At 36.9% G+C, this 1,851-nt stretch overlaps 1 protein-coding gene across 1 annotated transcript; it reads right to left on the bottom strand.

Annotated features, from left to right (window-relative positions):
* Positions 1-819: 819 nt before the first annotated feature.
* Positions 820-1,380, bottom strand: LOC132270197 (uncharacterized). The gene has a single exon (XM_059771393.1). The coding sequence runs from the start codon at positions 1,378-1,380 to the stop codon at positions 820-822; it is 561 nt and encodes a 186-aa protein (XP_059627376.1).
* Between the last annotated feature and the right edge of the window lie 471 nt (positions 1,381-1,851).

The following is a 1,851-nucleotide window of genomic DNA, read 5'->3' as shown; positions in this document are numbered from 1 at the left end:
CATATGTCTATGTATGCTAGAGTAGATGTTCATATGTTTGCCTCTATTTCTTGTGCTATTGATGCATGTCTATATGTATTAATGCTATAGATTTGGAGATTGTCAAAACATTGTGCTTAAAAGAATACTCTTGTGATTTTCTAGATGGTCCATGCTCATTTCTTGATGGATTATGCATCTCCCTTAGCTTAATTAGTTTAATTTCATGTCATTAGCTTAATTGTAGTGTAGTGGTAGCATAGTTGTTAGATGAGAGGACAATCCATACTAGTTGTTTGATGTTCCATACTTTTGAATGCAAGAAGCATATGTCTCTAACCTTGTGGTGTATTTGGCTTGTGAACTTAATGAAATAATTAATGACTTGCTAGATATGTTGTGCTTTTCACATGCTATTTAGACAATATATACTTAATTGCTAGATATATTGTGCTTTTCACATGTTAATTAGACAATGTATGCTTAATTGGTCACCCTTGCTTATTGAATCAACCAAACACACACACACACCAATATTGCAACACACATTACCCTCATTAGTCACTAGTTAGAAGTGTAGAAAAGCATTACTTGGTGGTGACCTCTAAACCCCAAGACCTCTCTCTCTTACTTACTCTTTATTGCATTCAATTATTTAGTTTAATTTGCTTTCTAGTTTAATCAACCAACCAACCATTTGTTTGATCACTCGACCTACTGACCCTAATTGCGATTCCACAACCAAGTACGACTCCAATCCCTTGGGACGATCCCTACTCACCCTTGCTATATTTTTAGTGAAGGTAGTAGTGACTTTTATAAATCTAAAACTCTTGGTCCTCACCTTAAAATCCACACTCTCAAGCTTGACGGTAGTGCGGTGATACACCGGTCATGTTGCAGAGCTACCCTTGCCGATTTTACATTTAACTCCATCGGCAACACAACATCATGGCCAAATACTAACCGATAAGGAGTAGTTCCTGTACTTGTCCTTTTTGAATTTCTATAAGCCCACAAGGCTTCTGAAAGGGTTTCATGCCAACATCTTGGCTTGTCCTTTATCATTTTCTCAATAATTTCAATCATAACTTTATTTGAAGCTTCTGCTTGGCCATTCCTTTGAGCATAGTATGGTGTCGAAGTTAACATTTTGACCTGCATATTGTAGCCGAGTTGTAACACTTCTCCTGCCCGAAACACAAATCCATTATCTGCAACAATTGTTTCTGGTAAACCAAATCGGTAAAAGATGTGTCGCTCCAAAAACTGTATCACAGTGTTGTGAGTTACTGAAACATATTCCTCGGCTTCTACCCGTTTGGTAAAATAATCGATAGTTAAAATAATCCAATAAAGACTCTTTAATGAAGGAGGATTAATCTTGCAGATTAAATCCATAGCCCAACCTCTGAAAGACCATTGCTTAACTAATAACTACATCTCTATAGCTGAAACCCATTGCATTGGGCCATGCTTCTGACAATCTGTACAACCCTTTGCATAGGTCATACAGTCTTTTCTCATTCCAGGCCAATAATATCCATATTGGCATATCAACCATCTCATTTTTATGCCAGCTTGGTGAGCTCCGCACATTTCTTCGTGTACCTCTGCTATAATCTTTAAACCTTTAAACTTGCTGATGCATTGAAATAGCAAACCATCATCAGCCGATCTCCTATAAAGATCGCCATCCATTAGTACATAATCGATTGCATTTCTTTTTATTTTTCGATCGGCTTCAGGAGTTAGATGTTGTAAGAACAAGATATAAGGAATTTGCCAATCATCATTATCTAACTCGACAACATCAGTATCAAAGACTTCTTCCATCACTTGATTTCTTGTTTTAGCCGATGGAAGAGATCA

Source organism: Cornus florida, unplaced genomic scaffold (genome assembly GCF_030987335.1).
Source record: "Cornus florida cultivar Cherokee Brave unplaced genomic scaffold, ASM3098733v1 CherokeeBrave_3.0.0_Hap2_Chr08, whole genome shotgun sequence".
In the NCBI taxonomy this organism is placed as follows: domain Eukaryota; kingdom Viridiplantae; phylum Streptophyta; class Magnoliopsida; order Cornales; family Cornaceae; genus Cornus; species Cornus florida.
This window is presented reverse-complemented; position numbering and strand designations above follow the sequence as displayed.